Genomic DNA, 27575 nt, shown 5'->3' with positions numbered 1-27575 from the left:
TTTAAGTCGACAAAAATGGCTTCGTTGTGTGGATGGGTGCAGGGTTGAATCACTCGAACGCTGCTAAATTTGACCTAAACTCATAGTGTAGACCAGGGCCCAGATTTCAGACTTTAGGCTCTGGCAAGATGCCAGCAAGGACCCCAAATGGATGTAAGCTGCAACGGTCCTATGGGAAAGTTATCATGGGCTTTAATGCAATTTCTATGCACAGGGTACCCACAGTATCCTGTCATTACTTAGCCCTTGAGCTAACCTAAGTTGCTGAGGGTAGGTGAGGACGGTGAGGTAATATCTTTCTCTCTTTATCTCTCACCAACAGAAGTTGGTCCAATAAAAGATATTACTTCGCCCTGGTCCCCACCTTTCCTATCAGGGGGGAGACCCCTGCACTGCTTATTGGAGGGGCTCTTTCAAATCCCGAGAGCGAAAACCCTTGCAGGGCAGGCGCCTGGAAAGCCTGGCAACGGGCCTGCTTCTTTGGTGCAGGATTACATGGGCACAAGGTGGGAGGCTAACGGGGACAGCGACTGCGCTGGCCCGGGAACGCTCTCGCCTCTGGGGCTCCCGCACCGTATCTGCCTGGCGTCTACGAGACGTGGCACGTGCCCTCCCGCAGCTGCTCTTTGTGGCGAGGGGCAGAGAGGCGCAGCCACCCCGGGCCTCTAGGGGGCGTTGCTGCCACCAGAGTGTTCGCCCCCCTCCCCACCGGCCACCCTGCATTCAAGCCGCGTCTCCTCTCCCGCCCCTCCCAACTTCCTCGGGCTCCGCTTCCCCGCGGACACGTGATCTCTGATGTGTGCACGCGACACCCCGACCCCACCCCTATCTCTTCCCCTCTCCGCCCCTTCGGGTCACGTGAAGGGGATGAGCCGAATCAGCAGGGGTGTTCCCGGTCACGTGCCCTACTAGTCTCGCCCACTCGGTTCGGCTGCGCGCGCAGACCCTGCGCTTGGCAGTGGCTGCTCTGGGCTCCTTGTCACCAGGACAACCGGCCCCGCCGCAGCGCGTTTGCCATGGTGAGTGTCGTCGTCCCCCCGCGACTAGAGCGCCCTGGCTGGGGGGGGGAAGCTGAAGGGTGCTGTGCGGGGGGAGGCTGAGGGGTGCAGTGCGGGGGAAAGGCTGAGGGGTGCGGTGGGGGGAGGCTGAGGGGTGTGCGGGGGAGGGGTGTGCGGGGGAGGGGTGCGGTGCGGGGGGAAAGGCGGAGGGGGGTGCGGTGCGGGGGGAAAGGCTGAGGGGTGTGCGGGGGAGGGGTGCGGTGCGGTGCGGGGGGAAAGGCTGAGGGGTGCGGTGCTGGGGGGAGGCTGATGGGTGTTGTGGGAGGCTGAGGGGTGCGGTGGGAGGAGGTTGAGGGGGGTGCGCTGCGGGAGGGGAAAGGCTGAGGGGTGTTGGGGGGGAGGGGTGCGGTGAGTGAGTAGGAGGGAAAGGAATAGGGGTATGTTTATGTCCTGGGAGGGGTGTGTACACTGTGGTATGTATCTCTGTGTTTGAGGAGGGAGGTATGTGTATGAAGCCTGTTTCCACTTACTCCTGGAGGGGATCCCGAACCTCAGTTGTTTCACAGTGGTTGCTTCCTGTTGAAGGGGAGCAAAGCTCTGCCATGCTTTGATATACTTGGGGATACTCTTGTCTTTTAAGGTAGAAGGTTGTATAACCAGAGATCTGTACAGGTTTAATCAAACGTTGTATGTGCACAGAGGTAGTATCCTCCGCTCTACCAGCTGAGCTATAATCTTGTAGTGTCCTCATACGTGTGAAAAATATAAATGATAGGAGGAGCTCTAGGAAGAAGAGAGGTGTGGATGTATCTTGTGTTTTTGTTAACTTTGATTCTCTATAGGGTTTTTAGTTAGTGATAACTTGTGAAAGGTTTCTTTTGTTTTCCTCCACCCAAGCATTTCCATCCTCTCTTCCTTCTCTCCAACCTTGCTACTAGTCTGTACATTTTAAATGTGTATTCATTTAAAAGAAACAAATAAAAACCTATTGGGAAATACAAAGGGAGATTTCCTTTGGCTGCAGTACACTGTTCTTCTGTGTAATCAGTTTTGTTTCTGGGAGGAAGACAATTAATTGTGGAGGCCGTCTTTATGCTAGGTTTGATCTGGAAATCTCCATTACACCAGACGGACTTCAGATGGTTGCTGACACTTTTACCACCATTTCATGTAGTACTGCTGAGAGCAATATTCGGTGACCTGATGTGCACCCCTTCCACTTCCCCCTCCAAAAAAGTGTCCTGTCTGCACTGGTGTTTCCATTATCACTTCCAACAGAGGAGCTGCATTGATGGAGTGCTTCCAAATAAGTCTAAAATAGGCACAACTCATCTTCTAAATGTATGGAAAACTAAGATTTTGAAAATAAAACATTGACATTGTATAAATGAATGTATTGCGTAAGTAGATGCCTTTTAGCTACTGAGATTCAATTATCAGGGGGTAGCCGTGTTAGTCTGTATCCACAAAAACAACGAGGAGTCCCGTGGCACCTTAAAGACTAACCGATTTATTTGGGCATAAGCTTTCATGGGTAAAAAACCCACTTCTTCAGATGCATGGAGTTAAAATTACAGATGCAGGCATTATTATACTATATATATAATATATAGTATTATATAGTATAATAATGCCTGCATCTGTAATTATATATAGTTATATCTATATCTATATATAATTATACTATATATAGTAATTATAATTATATATAGTATAATAATGCCTGCATCTGTAATTTTCACTCCATGCATCTGAAGAAGTGGGTCTTTTACCCATGAAAGCTTATGCCCAAATAAATCAGTTAGTCTTTAAGGTGCCACTGGACTCCTCATTGTTTTTGAGATTCAATTATAGACTTTCTTTGAAGAAGGTTGTAAGGGATTTTCCCTCTTTGTTGGTAGAGGTTCTAATTAAAAGGTTTTTTGCAGTCTCATTCCAACAAACTTGCAATTTGGAAAGTAAACAGGCAATGTAGTTCACAGGTGAAATCAAGTTAATGATGCTAGATAAGCCCTCTTGTTGTTCTAATTTGAGTCTAGTTGTTGGGCAGCCCCATACTTTTAATTTGAAGGCTAATAAAAAAGGCCTGTTAATGAATGGAATATATTGTTTTTGATTTTCCAATATTTACTGTGTGAACACTTTTACATGGACCATTCTCTTTTTATAAAGATTATAAAAAGTAAGGCTACTTTCCCCACTTTCTTTCAGATCTGCATAATTTCAATAGTTTGCTGTTAAATCGAATGAGCAAGAAATTATGTTGACCAGTTAACACCAGGTGTTATAATCGTGAAACAATTATGTTCCCTGCAAAATAGTAAAAGGGAAGTAAATTAGGGCTACAGAGGTGCCTTTAAAGTTAGTCTGAGATAAGGTAGGGCTGCTAAATGTGGAAACGTGTTTTTAAATGAGAGCCAGAGTCAGATTTCCACTGATGTATAGCAGCTCTTTTAGCTTGGTCTAGGAAAGCAACACTAATTTCAGAATTATAGCAATGTTGTTTTGAATGGTAATCTTAGATCACTTAAATGGTGAATATTAGCAGTCTTTCAGGTGCTTTGTGAATTAGAAGTCCGTAACTTGGTATAACTTGTTAACTAAATGTACAGTAATTCTGTCCTTGTTCATGAGAGTTTTTGGATACAGAAAAGGAAGATGACAGAGTTGAGTGAGATGGATTTCATAATTTGTGAGTTTTTTCATAATGATTCTGCTTGGAGCTCTTTCAGCCAATTAGCTAGCCACTCACACTCAGTTCGTGTACATTCCTTACAATACATATTTCTGATACATTCCTAATTTCATTCTCTAGCGAAATGCCACATCTGTTTGTTTCTATTAACCTTTTTATTTCCTATTTAAAATTAATTTCCCTGTTCTGAGAGTACTTACACATTTTGTAAAACTGATTTTTTTCCAGTTGTCATCTGAAATAGTGATGTAACCCAGCTTTCCTGTTTTAAACTCATGCAAAGTTGGAGTTTAGTGATATTTTTAGAAGTTCTCTCTTTTAAAGAGTGCAATATTTTATTTATAGTTTATGAAGAACAAAGCCTGCTCTCTGATCCATCGCTCAATATTGTAAAATGCTATGAATGTGAGAGGATGTGCAAATGGCATGTTTTCATGCAGCAGAAGTTGACATTATATTAGATTATTTTTGATCCTTGGGATTTGGTTATTGTAGTCCCTGTGAACAGCATTCTAGTATAGATTGCTTCTGAAACTGGATACCATAACAAGTATTCATTTTGTACTTATAAAGTTTCTTGAATGGTCAATGGGAATATCTTCAAATATTTGAAATCCAGATTCAGGTGTACACAAGTTTTTAATTTTAGTCTACTCAATTTATCATTATTGGTGAGAATAGAAAATCAAACTAATGGAATCTGATAACAGATGCAAGAGAGGTTCTAGAGTCATGGAACCCTTGCTTGACTATTACATGATCAAAATTGTTAATTGCAGTTTGTGTGACTTTTCAATTTAATCAGCTGAATCTAAAAAGTTTCAAAACATTAAAAAAATGCTGTTGCTAAAATCAAACCAAATACTGTAAAATGGGAAATCGTTGACGTTTTCTTATAATTTAAGAGAATAATATCCCATTTTAAAAGCTGAAATAGAATTGACAATTTGAAATTAAAATAGATTTGTAATTTACGATTCATTTTTGGTAGATTCCTTGTTTGTTTTATTTGGGGAAGGACAGCCCATTAAAATATATCTTTGATTTAAAGAACTACAAAACAGTTGAGTGTTTTTGTACATTTGGACTAAATTTTTTGCCATTAGATCTGTGCCTTAAATATATGATTTTTGTTTTGGGGGGAATATATTAGAAGAATATATGCATAGTAAGTCTCTAGGCAGAGATGGCGTTCACCTTTCGAGGAGGGGAAAGTCCCTATTTGGACACAGACTGGCTAACCTAGTGAGGAGGGCTTTAAACTAGGTTCGACAGGGACAGGTGAGCAAAGCCCACAGGTAAATGGGGAACATGGAGACCTGGGAGATGGGTTGGAAACAAGAGGGAGTGTGGGCTATAATGGCAGAGAGAAAGGAAGGTCAGGGCAAAACTGGGAGGCAAGATCGAACCAGTATCTTAGATGCCTATATACAAATGCGAGAAGTATGGGTAATAAGCAGGAAGAACTGGAAGTGCTAATAAATAAATACAACTATGACATTGTTGGCATCACTGAAACTTGGTGGGATAATACACATGATTGGAATGTTGGTGTGTATGGATACAGCTTGCTCAGGAAGGATAGGGGAAAAAGGGAGGAGGTGTTGCCTTATATATTAAAAATGTACACACTTGGACTGAGGTGGAGATGGACATAGGAGATGGAAGTGTTGAGAGTCTCTGGGTTAGGCTAAAAGAGGTAAAAAACAAGAGTGATGTCATGCTAGTGTAGAACCAATGTGAATGAAATTGTTTTTAGTTATTCACTGTACCATTGTAACTTCTGTTCACCATTTCATTACACTTGCCATTTTGCCTACATTGTAACTTTCATTACACTTGCCATTTTGCCTACATTGTAACTTTCATTACACTTGCCATTTTGCCTACATTGTAACTTCTGTGCAATATTGTAATTCAAAACCCATTTTAAAATGCTAACTCCATTTTGTAAAAGGCTTGTGCTGCAGCCTCCATTTTTGCAAGCCATACTGTAATTTTATTAGTCTAGTTAAGATGTGTGAATGAGGTATGTATGGGTGATAGAATCAACCTCCAGCACCAGCCCGTCCTGATGAGATAAAGTTCAAATACCAACGGCTGAAGAACTAGACAACAGCCCTAACTCAAGCAAGAAGCATCCACCCTAAAAAGAGAGGTTTCAGAGTAGCAGCCGTGTTAGTCTGTATCCGCAAAAAGAACAGGAGTACTTGTGGCACCTTAGAGACTAACAAATTTATTAGAGCATAAGCTTTTGTGGGCTACAACCCACTTCTTCGGATGCATATAGAGTGAAACGTATATTGAGGAGATATATATATATACACACACATACAGAGAGCATGAACAGGTGGGAGTTGTCTTACCAACTCTGAGAGGCCAATTAAGTAAGAGAAAAAAAACTTTTGAAGTGATAATCAAGATGGCTCAGTACAGACAGTTTGATAAGAAGATAGTGTGAAAATACTTACAAGGGGAGATACAAACATTGAATCTAATGGCTCAGCCATTCCCAGTCTTTATTTAATCCTGTGTTGATTGTGTCTAGTTTGCATATCAATTCCAGCTCAGCAGTCTCTCCTTGGAGTCTGTTTTTGAAGTTTTTCTGTTTTAAGATAGCCACCCGCAGGTCTGTCATAGAATGGCCAGACAGGTTAAAGTGTTCTCCCACTGGTTTTTGAGTATTATGATCCCTGATGTCAGATTTGTGTCCATTAATTCTTTTGCGTAGAGACTGTCCGGTTTGACCAATGTACACGGCAGAGGGGCATTGCTGGCACATGATGGCATATATCACATTGGTAGATGTGCAGGTGGACGAGCCCCTGATGGTATGGCTGATGTGATTAGGCCCTATGATGATGTCACTTGAATAGATATGTGGACAGAGTTGGCATCGGGCTTTGTTACAAGGATAGGTTCCTGGGTCAGTGTTTTTGTTCAGTGATGTGTGGTTGCTGGTGAGTATTTGCTTTAGGTTGGGGGGTTGTCTGTAAGCGAGGACAGGTCTGTCTCCCAAGATCTGTGAGAGTAAAGGATCATCTTTCAGGATAGGTTGTAGATCTCTGATGATGCGCTGGAGAGGTTTTAGTTGGGGGCTGAAGGTGACAGCTAGTGGTGTTCTGTTATTTTCTTTGTTGGGCCTGTCTTGTAGGAGGTGACTTCTGGGTACTCGTCTGGCTCTGTCAATCTGTTTTTTCACTTCAGCAGGTGGGTATTGTAGTTTTAAGAATGCTTGATAGAGATCTTGTAGGTGCTTGTCTCTATCTGAGGGATTGGAGCAAATGCGGTTATATCTTAGAGCTTGGCTGTAGACAATGGATCGTGTGGTGTGTCCTGGATGGAAGCTAGAGGCATGTAGGTAAGTGTAGCGGTCAGTAGGTTTCCGGTATAGGGTGGTATTTATGTGACCATCGCTTATTAGCACAGTAGTGTCCAGGAAATGGACCGCTTGTGTGGATTGATCTAGGCTGAGGTTGATGGTGGGATGGAAATTATTGAAATCATGGTGGAATTCCTCAAGGGCTTCTTTTCCATGGGTCCAGATGATGAAGATGTCATCAATGTAGCGCAAGTAGAGTAGGGGCGTTAGGGGACGAGAGCTAAGGAAGCGTTGTTCTAAGTCAGCCATAAAAATGTTGGCATACTGTGGGGCCATGCGGGTACCCATAGCAGTGCCGCTGACTTGAAGGTATATATTGTCCCCAAATGTGAAATAGTTGTGGGTGAGGACAAAGTCACAGAGTTCAGCCACCAGGTTAGCTGTGACATTATCGGGGATACTGTTCCTGATAGCTTGTAGTCCCTACACCAATATTCCACACAAAGATGGACTTGGGAGACAGACCTGTCCTCGCTTACAGACAACCCCCCAACCTAAAGCAAATACTCACCAGCAACCACACATCACTGAACAAAAACACTGACCCAGGAACCTATCCTTGTAACAAAGCCCGATGCCAACTCTGTCCACATATCTATTCAAGTGACATCATCATAGGGCCTAATCACATCAGCCATACCATCAGGGGCTCGTCCACCTGCACATCTACCAATGTGATATATGCCATCATGTGCCAGCAATGCCCCTCTGCCATGTACATTGGTCAAACTGGACAGTCTCTACGCAAAAGAATTAATGGACACAAATCTGACATCAGGGATCATAATACTCAAAAACCAGTGGGAGAACACTTTAACCTGTCTGGCCATTCTATGACAGACCTGCGGGTGGCTATCTTAAAACAGAAAAACTTCAAAAACAGACTCCAAGGAGAGACTGCTGAGCTGGAATTGATATGCAAACTAGACACAATCAACACAGGATTAAATAAAGACTGGGAATGGCTGAGCCATTACAAACATTGAATCTATCTCCCCTTGTAAGTATTTTCACACTTGCTTCTTATCAAACTGTCTGTACTGAGCCATCTTGATTATCACTTCAAAAGTTTTTTTTCTCTTACTTAATTGGCCTCTCAGAGTTGGTAAGACAACTCCCACCTGTTCATGCTCTCTCTGTGTGTGTGTGTGTGTGTGTGTATATATATATCTCCTCAATATATGTTTCACTCTATATGCATCCGAAGAAGTGGGTTGTAGCCCACAAAAGCTTATGCTCTAATAAATTTGTTAGTCTCTAAGGTGCCACAAGTACTCCTGTTCCTAAAAAGAAAAAAAAACAACAGAAGGAAGATCAAAGCCAGGTCCCAGGCTGACTGTCACACCTGCAATTGACGGGTGTTCAAGCACCAAACCCAGAGGCAGCGTGACACAGCAAGACCTAGAGACTTTGAATCCAAACTAAAAGCCTATAAAAAAGGAAGGGTGAGATGAGAGACTTTGGGTAACGTTCTGCTATCAACATCAAGGAGCATCGGTGCGCACCCGACAGAGACCCGGCTCCTCCTCGTGCTCAGCTTTCCTGGCCAGTTAGCTGCCACGAGCTCCGATCCCAAGCTGCGAACTCAAACTACAATCAGGACCGGTAACTATCCAGCAGCTGCAGAACATTTTGGGGTGTGTGTGTGAGTGATTGTGTGTATAAGCATTGAGGTATTTGCTAATAGTTACAGATTAATAATAAATTTGGCATCTTTGCCTTGACCCCTAAAACGATCCTGTATAAGTTTGTGGGACAACACTAGGAGTATACTACAGGCCACCTAACCAGGTGGAAGAGGTGGATGAGGCTTTTTTTAAACAACTAACAAAATCATCCAAAGCCCAAGATTTGGTGGTGATGGGGGGACTTCAACTATCCAAATATATGTTGGGGAAAATAACACAGCAGGGCACAGACAATCCAACAAATTCTTGGACTGCATTGCAGACAACTTTTTATTTCAGAAAGTTGAAAAAGCTACTGGGGGGAAGCTGTTCTAGTTAGATGCCTGCAAGTCACCAGGGCCTGATGAAATGCATCCTAGAATATTCAAGGAGCTAATAGAGGAGGTATCTGAGCCTCTAGCTATTATCTTTGGAAAATCATGGAAGACTGGAAAAGGGCAAATATAGTGCCCATCTATAAAAATGGAAATAAAAACAACCCAGGAAACTACAGACCAGTTAGTTTCTGTGCCAGGGAAGATAATGGAGCAAGTAATTAAGGAAATCATCTGCAAACACTTGGAAGGTGGTAAGATGATAGGGAATAGCCAGCATGGATTCGTAAAGAACAAATTGTGTCAAACCAATCTGATAGCTTTCTTTGATAGGATAATGAGCCTTGTGGATAAGGGAGAAGCTGTGGATGTGGTATACCTAGACTTTAGTAAGGCATTTGATACGGTCTCTCGTGATATTCTTATCAATAAACTAGGCAAATACAATTTAGATGGGGCTACTATAAGGTGGGTGCATAACTGGCTAGATAACCGTACTCAGAGTCCTGTGGCACCTTTAAGACTAACAGATGTATTGGAGCATAAGCTTTCATGGGTGAATGCCCACTTCGTCAGACCCACGAAAGCTTATGCTCCAATACATCTGTTAGTCTTAAAGGTGCCACAGGACCCTCTGTTGCTTTTTACAGATCCAGACTAACACGGCTACCCCTCTGATACCGTACTCAGAGAGTTGTTGTTAATGGTTCCCAATCCTGCTGGAAAGGCATAACAAGTGGGGTTCCGCAGGGGTCTGTTTTGGGACCGGCTCTGTTCAATATCTTCATTAACGACTTAGATATTGGCATAGAAAGTATGCTTATTAAGTTTTCAGATGATACCAAACTGGGAGGGATTGCAACTGCTTTGGAGGACAGGGTCATAATTCAAAATGATCTGGACAAATTGGAGAAATGGTCTGAGGTAAACAGGATGAAGTTTAACAAAGACAAATGCAAAGTGTTCCACTTAGGAAGGAAAAATCAGTTTCACACATACAGAATGGGAAGAGACTGTCTAGGAAGGAGTACGGCAGAAAGGGATCTAGGGGTTATAGTGGACCACAAGCTAAATATGAGTCAACAGTGTGATGCTGTTGCAAAAAAAACAAACATGATTCTGGGATGTATTAACAGGTGTGTTGTGAGCAAGACACGAGAAGTCATTCTTCCGCTCTACTCTGCTCTGGTTAGGCCTCAGCTGGAGTACTGTGTCCAGTTCTGGGCACCGCATTTCAAGAATGATGTGGAGAAATTGGAGAGGGTCCAGAGAAGAGCAACAAGAATGATTAAAGGTCTTGAGAACATGACCTATGAAGGAAGGCTGAAAGAATTGGGTTTGTTTAGTTTGGAAAAGAGAAAACTGAGAGGGGACATGATAGCAGTTTTCAGGTATCTAAAAGGGTGTCATAAGGAGGAGGGAGAAAACTTGTTCACCTTAGCCTCTAAGGATAGAACAAGAAGCAATGGGCTTAAGCTGCAGCAAGGGAGGTTTAGGTTGGACATTAGGAAAAAGTTCCTAACTGTCAGGGTGGTTAAACACTGGAATAAATTGCCTAGGGAGGTTGTGGAATCTCCATCTCTGGAGATATTTAAGAGTAGGTTAGATAAATGTCTATCAGGGATGGTCTAGACAGTATTTGGTCCTGCCATGCGGGCAGGGGACTGGACTCGATGACCTCTCGAGGTCCCTTCCAGTCCTAGAATCTATAAGTGTGTGAATTTATATACGCGCGCTCTCTCTCTTAGTGAATATGACTTCTCTGCCAGAATTTTAAATCAATTTTGTTATTGATTTAAAACTATTTCAATGGCTTCCACAGTTCAGTGGCTGTGGAGTCTAACCCTAAATCTGGAATAAAATTTATCATTTTATACATGGAGTTTGACCTTAACCTACAATCACCTTATTGGGAGACATGAAGGTGCTCCTATGTGGGAGACCGTTCACTTGAATAACATGCTGTTATAACTTAAATACTGAATGCTGCTCTGAGAACTGACTTACTTCATGGGTATGGTTTCTCAGGAGTTGATTGACAATGTCAGATCCGCATAATCCCTTCAAAAGAAAACACAGGTTTTCAGTATGTTTGTTGGAGCTCTGCTGTAGGGCATTTCCTGATTCTAGACCATATTGCTCCTAGCAGACTTTATGTACTTCTAGCCATTGCTGGAGAGGGGCTAAAGTCAGATTCCTCCATCCTTTCTTTGGAACACAAGGAAAGATAAAAGCACAATCAAGACACAGATAAGTCCAACATTTACAAAGGACAGTTTTGTGTTTCCTTCTGCCTTACAGTAGAGTAATCCAACAGTTGCCAAGAGCCACACTTTGAATTTATATTACTTTTTGAATTTTTTGAACAATTTTTAAGGTTCAGGGTGCAACTTGTTTTATATTGTCACCCTGACTCCTGTGGTTATGTTGCCTCCCATCATTGTCTACAGTACACTTGCCTTTAGGAAAAAACTGTGTGGGAGTACACAAGGCTTTAAATATCACTTTCTGAATTTCTGTGAAAAGGTGCTTCTTGATTGGGAAAAGTATTTCCTGCCCCAGTATTTTTTCCCTATCCTGTTTCAGCCTTAAACAACAAGTTGTATTTTTTTTCTCTGTTGGATTTGATTAGTGATAAACTGGCTAACCAGTTCTATCCTGAAAATCTAAATCAATAAGCCGCCATCCGCAGGTCTGCATAATTGCTAAACTCATTCAGTATTCCAGGCTTTTGTCCCTAAGGTCTGGTTTACACCTGAAAAGTAGATCGACTCAGCTACATCAGTCAGGGCTGTGAAAAGTCCGTGCCCTGTGTGATGTAGTTAAATGGACCTAACCCTACTATTGATGCAGCTAGATTGACTAAGAGTCTTCCGCCAACATAGCTACTGCTTCTTTGGGAGGTGGATTACCTACATCAATAGAAAACATTTTCTCTTGATGTAGAAAGCATCTAAGCTACAGCAGCACAGCTTCAGCACCATAGTGCTGCTACTGTAGTGTAGACATAGCCTTAGGCATTGTCTACACTACAGAGATTTTTGACAAAAGGCAGCCAAAACAGTGGAGGTGTACAAACTGCAATGCCACTTTTGATGACAAAACTCTCCTGTTTTGCCAACAAAATAAAACCACCTCAATGAGAGAGACAGAGCTTTTTGCAACAAAGTCATGTCCACAAAGGGCCAGTGTAGACACCGCGCATGGTTTTGTCGCTGTAAATAGCCTCCAGGAGGTGTCCCACAATGCCCATCGTGACCACTCTAGTCAGTAGTTTGAACTCTGCTGTCCTGCAGCCAGGTAAACAAGCATCCGCCCCTCCCTCCTTTAAAGGCCTGGTAATTTTTGAAATTCCACTTCCTGTTTGCTCGGCATGGAGAGCTCATGTCGCATCTTCCCAGCTGGCCACGGCAGCTCCATGTGGCAAACGCTGTCCCACTTAGACCACTGTGGAGTTGATGGATCTGCTGAGTATATGGGAAAAGGAGGCTGTCCAGTCCCAGCTCTGCTCCAGCTGTAGGAACTTCAATACTTAGGGGCAGATTTCTCGTGGCTTGTGTGAGAAGGGCTATGAGTGGGACATGGTGCAGTGCAGAGCAAAGATAAAGGAGCTGAGGCATGCATACCAGAAGGCAAGGGAGGCAAACGGTCATTTCACTGCTGCACCTAAGAGCTGCTGCTTCTACAAAGAGCTGGACACCATCCTCTGCAGTGACCCCACATCTACCGCCAAGAGCCCCATGGACACTTTGGTGGGACTGGAACTTTAGGGTACAAATGTAGGGGCCTGCATGAAAACTGCTAAGCTTATCTACCAGCTTAGCTCTGGTCCCGCTGCCACCATTCTCGATGGATTCCCTCCCTGGGAAGCCTTGAGAAACCTTTCACCAATTCCCTGGTGAATACAGATCCAAACTGCTTGGATCTTAAACAAGGAGAGATTGACCCTTCCCCCCTCCTTCCTTTCACCAACTCCTGGTGAATACAGATCCAAACCCCCTTTGGATCTTAAAACAAGGAGAAATCAATCAGGTTCTTAAAAAGAAGGCTTTTAATTAAAGCAAAAGGTAAAAATCATCTCTGCAAAATCAGTATGGAAAATAACTTTACAGGGTAATCAAACTTAAAGAGCTCAGAGGAATCCCCTCTGTCTTAGGTTCAAAGTATAGCAAACAAGATAAGCACTCTGGTAAAAGGTACATTTACAAGTTGAGAAAACAAAGTAAATCTAAGACGCCTTGCCTGGCTTTTACTTACAATTTTGAAATAAGAGAGACTTGTTTAGAAAGATGGGGAGAACCTGGATTGATGTCTGGTCCCTCTCAGTCCCAAGAGCGAACAACCCCTTAAACAAAGGACACACACAAAAGCCTTTCCCCCCCCAAGATTTGAAAGTATCTTGTCCCCTCATTGGTCCTCTGGGTCAGGTGTCAGCCAGGTTACCCGAGCTTCTTAACCCTTTACAGGTAAAAGGATTTTGGAGTCTCTGACCAGGAGGGATTTTAGTACTGTACACAGAGAGCTGTTACCCTTCCTTTTATAGTTATGACACGCCCCCCAAATCACAGATAGTGTTGGACGTTTGGTTCCACACTGGCTGTGATTTCTTCCTGGAGCTCTAGGAGAAAACAGAGTTAACAAGACACATGTACCTTTAGACATACTACTGATTATATAAAAACTAACAATATGTTTCATTACAAGAACAATTGTTAACCAGTTAACTCTGGGAAACTTTCCCGGGAGAGTGCATCAGCCACTTTGTTAGAAGCTCCCGAAATGTGTTGTATTTCAAAATCAAAATCTTGGAGAGCTAAACTCCACCGAAGAAGTTTTTTGTTATTCCCCTTGGCGGTATGAAGCCACTGTAGCGCAGCATGGTCTGTTTGTAGTTGGAAGCGCCGTCCCCAAACATATGGGCGTAGCTTTTCCAGCGCGTACACAATGGCGTAGCATTCCTTTTCGCTGATTGACCAGTGGCTTTCCCTCTCAGACAGTTTCTTGCTGAGAAACACGACAGGATGGAATTCTTGATCTGGTCCTTCCTGCATTAAAACTGCTCCCACGCCTCGCTCGGAAGCATCTGTGGTTACTAGGAACGGTTTGTCAAAGTCTGGGGCCCTTAGCACAGGGTCAGACATGAGTGTTGCCTTAAGCTGGTTAAAGGCCTTTTGACACTTATCAGTCCACTGAACTGTATTTGGCTGTTTCTTTCTGGTTAGGTCTGTCAGCGGAGCGGCGATTTGGCTGTAGTGTGGTACAAATCGCCTATAATATCCGGCCAAGCCTAAGAAGGATTGGACCTGTTTCTTTGACTTTGGAACCGGCCACTTTTGGATAGCATCCACTTTGGCCTGTAGGGGATTTATAGTTCCTTGACCCACCGGGTGCCCCAGGTACGTCACTCTGTTTTGGCCTATTTGACACTTTTTAGCCTTAACAGTTAGTCCTGCCTGCCGGATGCGCTCGAAGACTTTTTTCAGGTGCTCCAGGTGTTCTGTCCATGAATCAGAAAAAATGGCCACATCATCGAGGTAGGCAACTGCAGATTCTCCCAATCCTGCTAGGAGACCATCTACAAGTCTTTGGAAGGTGGCGGGTGCATTTCGCAACCCGAAAGGGAGTACATTGAATTCATACACCCCTGCCTGGGTGACGAAGGCTGACCTTTCCTTAGCGGGTTCATCTAGTGGTACTTACCAGTACCCTTTGGTTAAGTCTAAAGTAGAGATGAATTGGGCATGTCCCAATTTTTCCAATAGCTCATCTGTGCGTGGCATTGGATAGTTGTCAGGACGAGTTACAGCATTTAGCTTACGGTAGTCTACGCAAAAGCGTATTTCCCCATCTGGTTTGGGAACTAGAACCACTGGAGATGCCCATGCACTGGTAGAGGGGCGGATTATACCCATCTGTAGCATGTCCTGGATCTCCCTTTGTATAGCCGCTTGGGCATGAGGTGACTCCCGGTAGGGTGGGGTCCTAATTGGGTGAGCATTACCTGTGTCAATGGAGTGGTATGCCCGTTCGGTCCGTCCTGGAGTGGCTGAGAAAATCGGTGCAAAGCTTGTGCACAGCTCCTTTATCTGCTGTCGCTGCAGACGTCCCAGGGTCGTGGAGAGGTTCACCTCTTCCACGCCACCATTCCTTTTTCCTTCATAGTAGACACCTGCAGGCCACTCCGCGTCATCAGTTTCCTGGGCTGTAAACTGGCAAACGTTTAATTCTCTAGAATAAAAGGGCTTAAGAGAATTAACATGGTATACCTTAGGCTTTATGTTGGAGGTGGGGGAGGCTATGAGATAGTTAACAGCTCCTAGGCGCTCCTGGACCGTGAATGGTCCTTCCCACGACGCTTCCATTTTATGGGCCTGGAGCGCCTTTAAGACCATGACTTGGTCTCCTACTTTGAAGGACCGTTCTCTGGAATGTTTATCATACCAGGCCTTTTGCTCTTCCTGAGCATCCTTTAGGTTTTCTTTAGCAAGGGCTAAAGAGTGTCGGAGGGTGTTTTGTAGGTTGCTTACAAAGTCTAGAATGTTAGTTCCTGGAGAAGGCGTAAACCCCTCCCATTGCTGCTTCACCAACTGTAATGGCCCCTTAACCTCGCGGCCATACACAAGTTCAAATGGTGAAAACCCTAAACTGGGATGTGGTACAGCCCTGTAGGCAAAAAGCAACTGCTGCAACACTAGGTCCCAATCATTGGAGTGTTCATTGACGAATTTACGTATCATGGCCCCCAAAGTTCCATTAAACCTCTCCACCAGACCATTGGTTTGATGGTGATGAGGGGTGGCAACCAAGTGATTCACCCCATGAGCTTTCCACAGGTTTTTCATGTTCCCTGCCAGGAAATTAGTTCCCGAATCTGTAAGTATGTCGGAGGGCCACCCTACCCTGGCAAAAATGTCTGCTAATGCCTGGCACACACTTTTAGTCTTGGTGTTGCTTAAGGGTACAGCTTCGGGCCATCGGGTAGCAAAATCCATGAAAGTCAGTACGTACTGCTTTCCTCTGGGTGTCTTCTTTGGGAAAGGACCCAGAATATCCACAGCTACTCGCTGAAATGGGACCTCAATTATGGGTAGTGGCTGGAGAGGGGCTTTAACCTGGTCTTGGGGCTTTCCCACTCGTTGGCACACCTCACAAGACCGGACATAATTAGCAACGTCCTTGCCCATTCCCTCCCAGTGGAAGGACTTCCCCAACCGGTCTTTGGTTCTGTTCACCCCAGAATGGCCACTGGGATGATCATGGGCTAAGCTCAAGAGCTTTACCCGATACTTAGTGGGAACTACCAACTGTCTTTGAGGATGCCAGTCTTCCTGGTGCCCACCAGAAAGAGTCTCCTTGTATAAAAGTCCTTTTTCTACAACAAACCGGGATCGGTTAGAAGAGCTGAGAGGCGGTGGGGTGCTCCGTGCCGCTGCCCAAGCTTTTTGAAGGCTGTCATCTGCTTCCTGCTCGGCCTGGAACTGTTCCCTTGATGCTGGAGACATCAGTTCCTCCTTGGACTGTGGACTGGGGCTTGGTCCCTCTGGAAGCGATGCAGGTGCTGGGGCTTTTTCCATTGACTGTGAACCGCTGTCCGCTGGTGCACTATGTGGTATTTCAGGCTCTGGCTGAGCCTCTTGGGTAGGGTTATCTGCTGCTTCCGCCAGTTTAGGCTCGCTGGTGCCCTCTGGCATTGGAGTTGTAGACGGGGTTGCAAGCGCTGGACTCAGTGCTGGCAATGGTTCTGGTGCTGGTTGCGTTGCCAGTTCCGGTTCTGGGACTGGCTTTGGCTGGGTCTCTGGGATTGGATCCACTACGGCTGTTGCAGTCGTTGGCAGGGGATCCGGTTCCACCACCTGGTTTTGGGTCTCCGGTAACACAGACGGGGCCCTGGTGAACGGCTCAGGAACAGGGATGGGGGTGAAAGCTTGCTTAGCCTGGCTGCGGGTGACTATTCCCACCCTCTTGGCTAGCTTCACATGGTTGGCCAAGTCTTCCCCCAGCAGCATGGGAATGGGATAATTGTCATAGACTGCAAAAGTCCACATTCCTGACCAGCCCTTGTACTGGACATGCAACTTGGCTGTAGGCAAGGTTACAGACTGTGACACAAAGGGTTGAATTGTCACTGTAGCCTCAGGGTTGATGAGTTTGGGGTCCACTAGGGATTGGTGGATAGTTGACACTTGTGCCCCAGTGTCCCTCCAAGCGATAACCTTCTTTCCGCCCACTCTCAAGGTTTCCCTTCGCTCCGAGGGTATGAGAGAGGCATCTGGGTCTGGGGTTCTTTGGTGTGATTGGGGTGTAATGAACTGTAATCGGTTGGGGTTCTTGGGGCAGTGAGCCTTTATGTGCCCCAGTTCATTACATTTAAAACATCGCCCTGCTAAGGTATCACCGGGGCGATGTTGGTTGCTGGAGACTGGTGTGGTGGGGTGAGAAGGCGTCTGGGGTTTCCCTTGGGATGTGGGTGGGGCCTTGGGTTGTCCCCGGTGATAAGGTTTTGTTTCGGCTTGCCCCTTCTGATATTCGCTCCAACTGCTACTAGCTTTTTTCTTTTCTGTCACCTCCACCCATTTGGCTCCAATCTCCCCCGCCTCGGTTACAGTTTTGGGCTTCCCATCTAGGATGTACCTTTCTATTTCCTCAGGAACACCCTCTAAAAACTGCTCCATTTTTACTAGGGAAAGCAGATCTTCCAAAGATTTAACATTTGCTCCTGATACCCAGGCATCACAATTTTTGTCAATGTGATAGGCATGCCGGGTAAATGACACATCTGGTTTCCACCTTAGGGCTCGGAACCGCCGACGGGCATGCTCGGGTGTTAGCCCCATTCTGATTCTGGCCTTGTTTTTAAAAAGTTCATAACTGTTCATGTGTTCCTTAGGCATTTCAGCCGCCACCTCTGCTAAGGGTCCACTGAGCTGCGGCCTCAGCTCTACCATGTACTGGGTTGGAGGGATGTCGTATCCAAGGCAAGCCCTTTCAAAATTTTCTAAGAAGGCCTCAGTATCATCGCCTGCCTTGTAGGTGGGGAATTTCCTGGGATGGGAAGTGGTACTTGGAGAGGAATTGTTAGGATGGTCTGATGCATCCTGCTTAGCACTTGCTGCTTCCAGTTCATGCTTCCTTTCTTTTTCTCTCGCCTCCTCTTTGGCTTTTTCCAGCTCCATCTCTCTCTTGTGGGCCTCCTCTTTGGCTTTCTCCTCTCTTTCATGGGCCTCCTGTTTGGCTTTTTCTTCTCTTTCATGGGCCTCCTGTTTGGCTTTTTCCTCGAGTTTTTTAATTTGAAGTAGTCTCTGATGTTTTTTCTCATTTTCTTCTGCTTCTAGTCTGGCCAGTTCTAGTTTGCTAGCTGCTTCACTGGTAGTCATTTTCCTGGTTTTCTTGTGCTGGGTCTCACCCTCTGCAGTTGACTGAAACTGGGATGTATTTAGCTCAGGCTCCTGCTGAGTGCTGCTGAGTTAACAGAGAGTTTCTAACTAGCTACTTCCGAGGATGTAAAAAAGAAAAAAAACACAATTCAGCTTGTAAATTATCTTTACCAGTTGTTTGCTCATTAATTGAACCCTTCTCTTAACAAAGGACCTTGTTAAAAAAACTTAACACCTCTGCCTTCAGGCAAGGAGAGATAAGATATGCATCTACCTTCAGCTCTGCTCTCCAAGCAGCTAGAAGGAAAAAAAAATCTCTTACTGGCTTTTGGGTTTAAAACGATCCCACCGCTGTGCCACCATGTCAAGGCTGTATCCCTACTTTGAACTTTAGGGTACAAATGTAGGGGCCTGCATGAAAACTGCTAAGCTTATCTACCAGCTTAGCTCTGGTCCCGCTGCCACCATTCTCGATGGATTCCCTCCCTGGGAAGCCTTGAGAAACCTTTCACCAATTCCCTGGTGAATACAGATCCAAACTGCTTGGATCTTAAACAAGGAGAGATTGACCCTTCCCCCCTCCTTCCTTTCACCAACTCCTGGTGAATACAGATCCAAACCCCCTTTGGATCTTAAAACAAGGAGAAATCAATCAGGTTCTTAAAAAGAAGGCTTTTAATTAAAGCAAAAGGTAAAAATCATCTCTGCAAAATCAGTATGGAAAATAACTTTACAGGGTAATCAAACTTAAAGAGCTCAGAGGAATCCCCTCTGTCTTAGGTTCAAAGTATAGCAAACAAGATAAGCACTCTGGTAAAAGGTACATTTACAAGTTGAGAAAACAAAGTAAATCTAAGACGCCTTGCCTGGCTTTTACTTACAATTTTGAAATAAGAGAGACTTGTTTAGAAAGATGGGGAGAACCTGGATTGATGTCTGGTCCCTCTCAGTCCCAAGAGCGAACAACCCCTTAAACAAAGGACACACACAAAAGCCTTTCCCCCCCCAAGATTTGAAAGTATCTTGTCCCCTCATTGGTCCTCTGGGTCAGGTGTCAGCCAGGTTACCCGAGCTTCTTAACCCTTTACAGGTAAAAGGATTTTGGAGTCTCTGACCAGGAGGGATTTTAGTACTGTACACAGAGAGCTGTTACCCTTCCTTTTATAGTTATGACAGAAGGGCTATGAGTGGGACATGGTGCAGTGCAGAGCAAAGATAAAGGAGCTGAGGCATGCATACCAGAAGGCAAGGGAGGCAAACGGTCATTTCACTGCTGCACCTAAGAGCTGCCGCTTCTACAAAGAGCTGGACACCATCCTCTGCAGTGACCCCACATCTACCGCCAAGAGCCCCATGGACACTTTGGTGGGACTGGAAGCAGAGGAAAGTGGACCTAACCCCAAGGATGAAGTTGTGGAGTTGGAGGATGTTGTGGAGCCCACTGCAGGGTGGTCCAGTACCAGGCGAGTCAGGAACTCTTTTCCAGTCCAGAGGGATGTAGCCAGTTCCAGCACTCAGTTTCCAGAAAGCATGGTGTAGGAGCGGAGTAAGTAATCTTTTTGAGTTGATGCTGTTTGGTTAAATGGCGTACAGCTGTCCTTTGCTCTGAATATTGTAGAAGTGGGTGAAGGAAGGGATAGAAATTTATAAGACTAGCTGTATTTCAGTGTGCTCCACATTTTCCTGAGCAGCTAAGCAGTGTGGTGGAACAGTGTGTTGATGCACACCGAGATTTCACGGGAACCCTCCAGAGAGATCTCTAGGAAACTTTCCTGGAAGTACTTGGTAATCCTTTGCCAAAGGTTCCTTGGGAAAGCTGCTTTGCTCCTTCCCCCATTGTAGGAAACTTTCCTGCACCACTCGGCAATCGCTTGTGCAGGGACCAACGCAGCACACAGGCGAGCAGCATAGGGACCGGGTCTGAACCCAGACGCATGCAGTAGATGCATCCTTGCTCACCCTCAGGAGTGAGATATCGGCTTCAGTGACCCCTGCCTGTGGAAAGTGGTGGCAGAATTTAAAATATTGTCCTCAGTTGCTTTTACTGATCCCCTGAAAGCATCACTAACACCCTTGCCCCATTTTGAATGCCCACCCAGGCTGAACTCACCATGTTTAGGGTGTTCGTTGAGATGTGTGTTTGCCAAGGGACAGAGAGAAAGTGATTGATATGTTAAAAGAGGTGTATTTTACTGTAATGATTCAGTGCAGCGAGCGAACTAACAATCATGCTTCTGTGAATTTTCTTGTGCTTCTGCAGATGTTGCCTTCAGGGGAACACCCTGCACACTGGTGGAGCGCCTCTGCCAGATAAGGAAGCAACCAAGATGGAGCAAGGAGGACATGTTCAGAGGGGTGCTCCAATCCTCCAATCAGAAAAAAGAGAGCGCCATGGAACTGAGAGAAATGGAAAGACGGGACAGAAAGTATAGTGAGGAGCGCATTCTAAAGGTCCATGAGCAGATGATAAAAGTGATAGAGGAGCAAACAGAGATGTTGAAGTCCCTAATCACACTCCTGGCAGAACAGATGCATGCTCGCCCCCCTTCAGCCTATACAGAACTGTTTTCCATGCCCTTCCCAAACTCCTCCCATACATTCCTTGCAACTTCCCCAAACATCACATTATCCTGTTCGTTCCAGCCCTAGAGACACCTTCCAAAATGATAGCTGGATTTATGCACAGCTATGAGAGCCTCCACTGCTCAGCACTCTTACCTCCATTCCCGCCAACCCTTTTGTGTGAGTTAATTGGTGTTTAATAAAAACAAACTCTCTGAAAGGTAGCCAATCTTTATTTGTGTCCTACATGTGTGATTGCTGCTGCTAGTAACATATACATGCATTCTAATAATTTGCTTACTACAAATCCCAGTTAGGAATCATTACAAGTGCTAGGCCAAATAAGATAACTGAGCTTAATGATGCATGGCAGATTGCTGTATAGAAAAAACAGATTATTAGCGCTCATTATCAAAATGTTGCCTCAAAGCCTCCCTGATTCGAATTGCTCCTCCTTGTGCCCCTCTAATAGCACTTGTATTAGGCTGCTCGAAATCAGCAGCCAGGTGATATAACTCGGAGCTCCACCCAGGGCAAACTTTTCACCCATAGCCTCACAAAAATTATGGAGCATGCAGCTATGACTATTGGAATGTTTTCCTCACTTAGGCCTAACCTGCATAAAGGCAGCACCAGCATGTTTTTAATCTGCCAAAGGCACATTCCACAGTCATTCTGCACCTACTCAGCCTGTTGTTGAAGCACTCCTTGCTACTGTCCAGGTTTCCCTGTAAGGCTTCATGAGCCATGGGAGTAAGGGGTATGCTGCGTATCCCAAGATCACTGTGGGCATTTCAACATCTCCCCACTGTAATCTTTGGTCTGGAAAGAAAGTCCCTGCTTGCAGCTTTCTGTAGAGGCCAGTGTTCCTGAAGACGTGTGCATCATGCACCTTCACAGACCACTCCACATTGATATTAGTGAAACACCCGTATGATCCACAAGCATCTGCAATACCATGGAGAAGTACCTCTTTCTATTGATGTACTCTGTCACAAAATGGTCCAGGGCCAAAATTGAACAATGCATTCCATCTATCGCCCTGCTGCAGTTACGGAATCCTATTTCCACAAAACCATCCACTGTTTCAAGCACTTTTCAGAGAGTCATGCGATTAGCAGAATGCGATTAATGGCCCTGCACTCTTGTGTTAACACAGCCCCCACAGTTGACTTCCTGACTCCAAACTGATTCAAGACCGACCGGTAGCAGTCCGGGGTTGCCAGCTTCCACACAGTGATCTCCATGTGCTTCTCCATTGGTGTCCTTGCGCCTCAGTGCTGGGGTGAGCTCCACACACAGTTCCAGGAAGGTGGCTTTCTGAATCCAAAAGTTCTGAAGCCACACAGTCATCCCAGACCTGCATAGCAATGCAATCCCACCACTCAGTGCTTGTTTCTCAAGCCCAAAAGCGATGTCTGCTGTGTGCAGCTGCTCCATGAATGCCAAAAGTAATCTGGTGTTGCTTCTTTCCATGGCACAAAGCAGGTCAGGCAACTCTGATTCCTGGTCAGATTGGTAGCTCACGATTAACTGCATTACCATCTGTGATGTGTTAATAACAGTGACCACAACAGTAGAGAGCAGTGCAGGATCCATCCTTTCACACAGAGGGCGGGCACACAGTAAACAGGGGCCATTGAAAAATGCTGCAAAAAAAGTCAGAAGACTGTGGAATGCTGGGACAGAAAATAATGCATCATGGGACATTGACTCAGCATCCATGATGTGCTGTGATCCACTCTGCCTTCCCACAAGTCCTAGCTGCAGAAGGTGGCAAGTCGCACACTGGGATAGGTACCCACAGTGTTCTGCTCTCACTGTCGATGCTAGAGCACCAAGTGTGGACGCACTCTGCCAACAGAGAGAGCGTAGTGTGAACATGCAGTAGTGATAAAATTATAGTGCTTTTTGATCGTCGACATAACTTTTGTCAAAAAAACTCTAGTGTAGACAGCCTTAGAGGCTGATACTGAGGCCAGCTTCACTAAGGAAACAATCTCCTTCCATTTTATGACTTCAGTATGCTGTGGTGTGGGAAGGCTACTCAAATGTAAAGGGATATAATATTTTAGTGTGCCTGCAATTCTGAAACTTTTCTCTATTTGTATTGTGTTTAGGGCAAGAATAACTAGGATCTCTTATTTCTACCATTCAAAGCCTTGGAATTTAGACATAGGTCAACTGTGTAGAAAGTTACATAAAAGTTATGCATCTCCTCCAATTCTCAATTTCTTCCCTTTGTTGGAGCATTTTAAAAATACTTTTTGAAAGCTTGAGTCTGATCCTGCTCCCAGTGAAGTCAGTCAGAATTTCTATTTAGTGATTTCTCGGTGATTATGAAAAGGTGCCCTTGTAACTGAGGGCTATTATATTATAGGCAGAATGAGTATACCATTGTCACTGTGCCTCAGTGGGTCACAACTGAGAATACCAAATTCAGGACAAACTGCTAAGAAATAGGTCAGGCACAACCCAAAACTGGTGGTTATTCTTCCATAAGATATACCGAACCAGCAACAAAAGTAAACTTCTATCTCACCCCATTGGCTAACAAGAAGTCAGAAATGCAGTTAGACACTAGACTTAATGATGGGTGGTTATTTAAAACCAATTTCATCAACCGCGGGGCGGGGGGGTTCTGCTCTCAAAGGAGCAGCCACGTACCCAGGTCAATATATAACTCAGATCTGGCCTAATAATCATGCTGCTGCCAATCCTTTAGTATCTGATATCTAAAGGTTTATTTATGAGAAGAAAGAAGTGAGAGTGAAAATTGGTTAAAGGACTCAAATACACACAATAATTGCAAAGTTATTGGATCAGGCTTGAAGCAGTGATGGCATAAACTGCTGGCTCAAGTCAAGTCTGATTGCTTCAGATGATTGGAAGGTCCTCAGTCCTTTGGTTAGAATGCTTCCGTTAGTATGAGTCCGTAGTCCAGAGATCAGAGCAGGAAAGAGGCAAACTGGAGATGTTTCCAGTGCCTTTTATAGCTTTTGCCATGTGGAGGGAAACTCATTGTTCCAAGCAAAGCCCTCAGCACAGTTTGTGGAAAAGTACAGGCACAAGATGGAGTTCAGTACCACATGATCTAGTCATATGTCCTTGCATGCTTCAATGGGTCATACCAGAGCCATTACCCATATTTTAGCTAGAATCTTCCACAGGAAAGTCCATTAGGTGGGGATAGGCTTTTTCTATGGCCATCAACTTGAATTCTCCATTCACAATGTGCTAGCTAGACTGTATGTAAATTACCTTGTGGGTATTACCACAGGAACAAAAACATTTGAAATGCAGGTACTGTGACGCAGTAGGGATTGACCTGGGAATGTCGTCTAGTTTTACTGGGACTGTCTGCAGGGGGGATGGAATAGCAGGGGGTGACTTTACTTGCGGGATGATATCTGAGCCTGTATCCTGAGCCAGAAGGGGGATTGGGCCAGGTGATACCTTTGCCCGGGAAACTGGACAAAGACTGGAGGAGGAGCTGGAGGGAGGGGGAGTGAGACTGCTGGAGGGGGTTTTTCAGTCTTGGGCTGGCTGGGGAATTGGAGGGAACCCCAAGGTTGAGGTCTAAGCTCCCTACCCCCCAGAAGGACCTGACTAAGGGGTCCTGTTTATGCCTACAAGCTCTGGTTTGGACTGTGTTCCTATTGCACTGGTCTACAATTTTTGAGACGTCGTCTGCTTCAGAGATAAAATGTGCTATTTATTATGTATTTTGATGTGCTGAATTCAAATATGACAATTAGAACAACTGATTGGCTACTGTTTCTAAGATATTTAAGTTTTTACATTTTATGTCTATGTATGTTGTGTAGATAGTAGAGTTTTAATCATAAATTGTAAACCTAGGTCTTTTCATGTGTTTATGGTTGCTTTACATGATAATATTTCACCTGTCCTGTTTATGTAACACTTTAAAAATCAGCAAAAGGGTTATAATGAAACAAAAGGCAAAAAACTATTCTGTACATAGTTTAGTCCTATTCAGTGTCTACTCGGCGCTTCTTGGCTTGTCTCTTGTATTCATTAAATGGAGCATCTCTTGTCACTGTCCAGCAATAGTCTGCAAGCATTGATGGGCTCCATTTGCCCTGATAGCGTTTCTCCATTGTTGCAATGTCCTGGTGAAATCGCTCGCCGTGCTCGTCGCTCACTGCTCCGCAGTTCGGTGGAAAAAAATCTAGATGAGAGTGCAAAAAATGTATCTTTAGTGACATGTTGCAACCAAGGCTTTTGTATGCCTTGAGGAGGTTTTCCACCAACAACCTGTAGTTGTTTGCCTTGTTGTTTCCGAGAAAATTTATTGCCACTAACTGGAAGGCTTTCCATGCCGTCTTTTCCTTGCCACGCAGTGCATGGTCAAATGCATCATCTCGAAGAAGTTCACGAATCTGAGGACCAACAAAGACACCTTCCTTTATCTTAGCTTCACTTAACCTTGGAAATTTTCCACGGAGGTATTTGAAAGCTGCTTGTGTTTTGTCAATGGCCTTGACAAAGTTCTTCATCAGACCCAGCTTGATGTGTAAGGGTGGTAACAAAATCTTCCTTGATTCAACAAGTGGTGGATGCTGAACACTTTTCCTCCCAGGCTCCAATGACTGTCGGAGTGGCCAATCTTTCTTGATGTAGTGGGAATCTCTTGCACGACTATCCCATTCGCAGAGAAAACAGCAGTACTTTGTGTATCCAGTCTGCAGACCAAGCAAGAGAGCAACAACCTTCAAATCGCCACAAAGCTGCCACTGATGTTGGTCATAGTTTATGCACCTCAAAAGTTGTTTCATGTTGTCATAGGTTTCCTTCATATGGACTGCATGACCAACTGGAATTGATGGCAAAACATTGCCATTATGCAGTAAAACAGCTTTAAGACTCGTCTTCGATGAATCAATGAACAGTCTCCACTCATCTGGATCGTGAACGATGTTGAGGGCTGCCATCACACCATCGATGTTGTTGCAGGCTACAAGATCACCTTCCATGAAGAAGAATGGGACAAGATCCTTTTGACGGTCACGGAACATGGAAACCCTAACATCACCTGCCAGGAGATTCCACTGCTGTAGTCTGGAGCCCAACAGCTCTGCCTTACTCTTGGGTAGTTCCAAATCCCTGACAAGGTCATTCAGTTCACCTTGTGTTATGAGGTGTGGTTCAGAGGAGGAGGATGGGAGAAAATGTGGGTCCTGTGACATTGATGGTTCAGGACCAGAAGTTTCATCCTCTTGCTCTTCCTCGTCTGACTCAAGTGAGAATGATTCTGGTGCATCAGGAACCGGCAGTCCTTCTCCGTGGGGTACTGGGCGTATAGCTGATGGAATGTTTGGATAATGCACAGTCCACTTTTTCTTCTTTGACACACCTTTCCCAACTGGAGGCACCATGCAGAAGTAACAATTGCTGGTATGATCTGTTGGCTCTCTCCAAATCATTGGCACTGCAAAAGGCATAGATTTCCTTTTCCTGTTCAACCACTGGCGAAGATTTGTTGCACAAGTGTTGCAGCATATGTGTGGGGCCCACCTCTTGTCCTGATCTCCAATTTTGCAGCCAAAATAAAGGTGATAGGCTTTCTTAACCATAGTGGTTATACTGCGCTTTTGTGATGCAAAAGTCACTTCACCACAAACATAGCAGAAGTTACCTGCACTGTTCACACAAGTACGAGGCATCTCTGCTCACTTTGGCTAAACAGAAATGTGTCCCTTTGCAAAATCAAACACTGACAAATAAGAGAGCACGACACTGTATGATTTCTAGAGCTGATATAGGGCAATTTGTTCAGCAGAGTGATGTAAGCTTCGTTATGATTGCATCATCCATGACTTCTAGGAATAACATGATGCAATTCATATCATGTATGACGCAATACCAGCTTCAGATTGCATTCATTGTTTTGCCTAAAAAGCAAGTACTGTCCAAACCCAGTCATAGATTTATTCATAGATCCAGTCAAAGATGTATTTTTGTCATTTCTGGTTTAAATTGAGATCCCTTCCCTTTATAACTCACTTATCCTCCGCCATTCCCAAGTCAAGGGTCGTATATACTGACCCAATAGCATATCTTGAAAACTAGAGCCAATCAACAATTTTAAGCATCATTTTCGTTCTCAGTGACCTAGAATTAGTAAAGTTTGACTACGTTTATTTCAGAAGCATTTTGGCTGTAGAGCAGTGTTGTCTAATAAACCTTCTGTTCTACTGTCTGGCTGAGAGTCACGGTGAATTGCAGGAAGCCAGGGGTGCAGGGCCTTGTCTCCCCCAAACTCGGTGACAACTGGTGGTAGCGGTGGGATCTACTTCACCCCGTTGACGGCGCTTCCTGCAGTAAGTGACTGGGGAGCAGTAAACGAAGGGGGATTGACAGGGACCAGGCGTGCTGAAGAGTCAGCGAGAAGCAGTCTCGGGGCGGAGGAGTCTGCAGCTCGATCCTGGGAGACAGGTGGTGACCTGGAGAAGGGCTGGCACACTAGGGGTTCCTCCTGGAAACCAGCACATGGGCCTTATTTCTTATAATAAGCACCTTAAGAGCGACCTGGTGGAGC

General features: G+C 44.9%; 1 protein-coding gene across 1 annotated transcript in view; it reads left to right on the top strand.

The window, feature by feature from the left end:
* The first annotated feature begins 941 nt into the window (after positions 1-941).
* FBXL2 (F-box and leucine rich repeat protein 2) overlaps positions 942-27575 on the top strand; it is a 132995-nt gene continuing 106361 nt past the window's right edge. Inside the window, exon 1 of the mRNA XM_065398813.1 lies at positions 942-1019. Within this exon, the coding sequence (XP_065254885.1) occupies positions 1017-1019 (3 nt within the window). The 5' untranslated portion in view covers positions 942-1016. The remainder of the gene's footprint in view (positions 1020-27575) is intronic.

Source organism: Emys orbicularis, chromosome 2 (assembly GCF_028017835.1).
Source record: "Emys orbicularis isolate rEmyOrb1 chromosome 2, rEmyOrb1.hap1, whole genome shotgun sequence".
NCBI lineage: Eukaryota > Metazoa > Chordata > Testudines > Emydidae > Emys > Emys orbicularis.
The sequence above is the reverse complement of the archived record's forward strand: the minus strand, read 5'-3'. Positions and strand labels throughout refer to the sequence as shown.